Source organism: Triticum dicoccoides, chromosome 6B (assembly GCF_002162155.2).
Source record: "Triticum dicoccoides isolate Atlit2015 ecotype Zavitan chromosome 6B, WEW_v2.0, whole genome shotgun sequence".
NCBI classification, from domain to species: Eukaryota; Viridiplantae; Streptophyta; class Magnoliopsida; order Poales; family Poaceae; genus Triticum; species Triticum dicoccoides.
Window position 1 is genome coordinate 85,083,962 of NC_041391.1, and position 1,958 is coordinate 85,085,919.

Sequence of the window (1,958 nt, forward strand, 5' to 3'; positions counted from 1 at the left end):
GGAACGCATCGAAGAGAGGAAGAAGAAGATCCAACAGATGACATAGTGGGTTTCCGTCGCACGAATGCCCGCTGCACAAACGGCAAATTTCCGAGCTCGTAATCGACACCAAAGCCGTTGCAACGAATTCCACACTGGTTTTATATCCTGGGCAAGCGCTGGGCACGACCCGTACGCTTCCACCCTCCGAGTCTACGTTCTGGCCCGCTCTGGCCGCAGCCACCTCGCGCACGTACGCACCCAGCTCGCGGCAAGCCCACAACAGAGTGGCTCGATCGCCCGGACCAGTTCGCCAACGGCCTCCTACTCCTACGGTGCGTCACGTGCACACCCAAACACTACCAAGGAATGCACGCCAGCCACGCACCCGACACGCCCGCGTGCGCATACATGCACGCCCGACTCGATAGCCGTGGCTTATTGCCAACAATCATCATTTTAGTAGATGTACTAAGCAAATGAAATAATGTTCTGCACATGGTGGCGTTACAAATAAGTTGTCACCTTGCCATCAAACCAAATCAACAGAAGTTACAAACTATTTTTCTTTATGACATAGAACATACAAACTTAATAAGTACAGATCCTTATTTTTGAAAGGGAGTGAACGCCTATTAGCACATGCAGAGCAGGTAGGCAGTGTGCACATGCAGGCAAGAATTACGAAATTGGACAAATTAAAATGGATGGATCTGAATATAAAGGAAGCGCGCCTTAATCAGTCGATCTTCCACCTTTCATCAGGGGATAGACTGGTCTCGTAGCAATGCCACACTGCCCCGATGGATTTTTTGTTCCCCTCTTCATTCGAATGTAGCCTTTTTCACCCCATGTCGCCCCCCACGAATTCTTCACGATCCAGTACGTGGCCCCATTTTGCTTCTGTTGCCCATAACCTACAACGGTGACAGCATGGTTGAGCCTGGCACCACATGGCCCGTTGTAGCTGCCCCGCTTGTAGTGGGGGAAGTGTCTGCCATCTACTGAGATCGAAACGGCTACCGGTTGGATCGCCGCAGCGTTCATCAGCAACACCTCGCTATTGCTCTTGACTCGGATCAAGCCAGTGATCTTTGCCGCGGGCTTACGGTTGGTCAAGCACCTACCTACGGCTGCCTTGTATCTATAGGAAGATGCGGCGGTGATCCCTCCATTTGTTTTGATCCACTGGAAGGCTTCGCTAGGTAGGCCGCCTTTGCAGCCGCGTTTATCACCGACGCAGTCTACCAGTTGTTGCTCCGAAAGAGACACCAGAATCCCTCTCTTTATCTTGTGTATTCCTTCAATATTAGCCACCGCGGAGAATGCCCAGCAACTTCCTGTAGTTGTATATCAATGCTTAACATAATAATTGACATGGTATATTGTACATAGCTAGTGGAGGAAAAATATTAACAAGAGATGTTGTGTGTACCGCAATCCCGTTGGTCTTTTACGGGGGTGACGGCGCCTCTCTTCCTCCAGTCCATGCTCCTTGGCGCGCTCGCTGAGAAGTTGGTGTACACGGTGTTTGTGCCAGCGTGACCCACAGGCCCAGCATGGGTGGTGATAATCTGCTCATCTTGCTCACCATCTTCTCGATGCTGACCCTCCGGAATCTGGCTGGTATAAAGCGCCACGAACTCTTGATTTGTCATGTCGGTGAAGGGACCTTCCCCAAGCTCGTAAGTGTGTCCAGAGGTGGCCGCCCTGGCATTCACAGTCTCTATGTACCTCATGTTCTTCCTGTATAGCCCGAACCGACGAACCTTCTCAGCGGCCGTGGAGTAGGATTTGTTCTGCACCTTCATCCACGCGTGGAAACGGTCCATCATTGGATCGTGGTGGTTGCCGGAGTGCTCATCAGCACTTGTCGGCAACGACTCCGAAGAGCAGCCGGCTAGCATCAGGCAGCTCATGGCAAGGAGCATCAACAAAGAACATCTACAAGTGGAGAAACTGAGCGCGTGGCCAGTCAT

General features: G+C 51.7%; 1 protein-coding gene across 1 annotated transcript; it reads right to left on the reverse strand.

Annotated features, from left to right (window-relative positions):
* Positions 1–714: 714 nt before the first annotated feature.
* On the reverse strand, positions 715–1,958 carry LOC119322546 (ervatamin-B-like). Its single transcript, XM_037596030.1, has 2 exons — positions 1,415–1,958; positions 715–1,319 (listed from the first exon to the last, which is right to left on the reverse strand). Exons 1-2 carry the CDS (start codon positions 1,956–1,958, stop codon positions 715–717), a joined length of 1,149 nt encoding a protein of 382 aa, XP_037451927.1.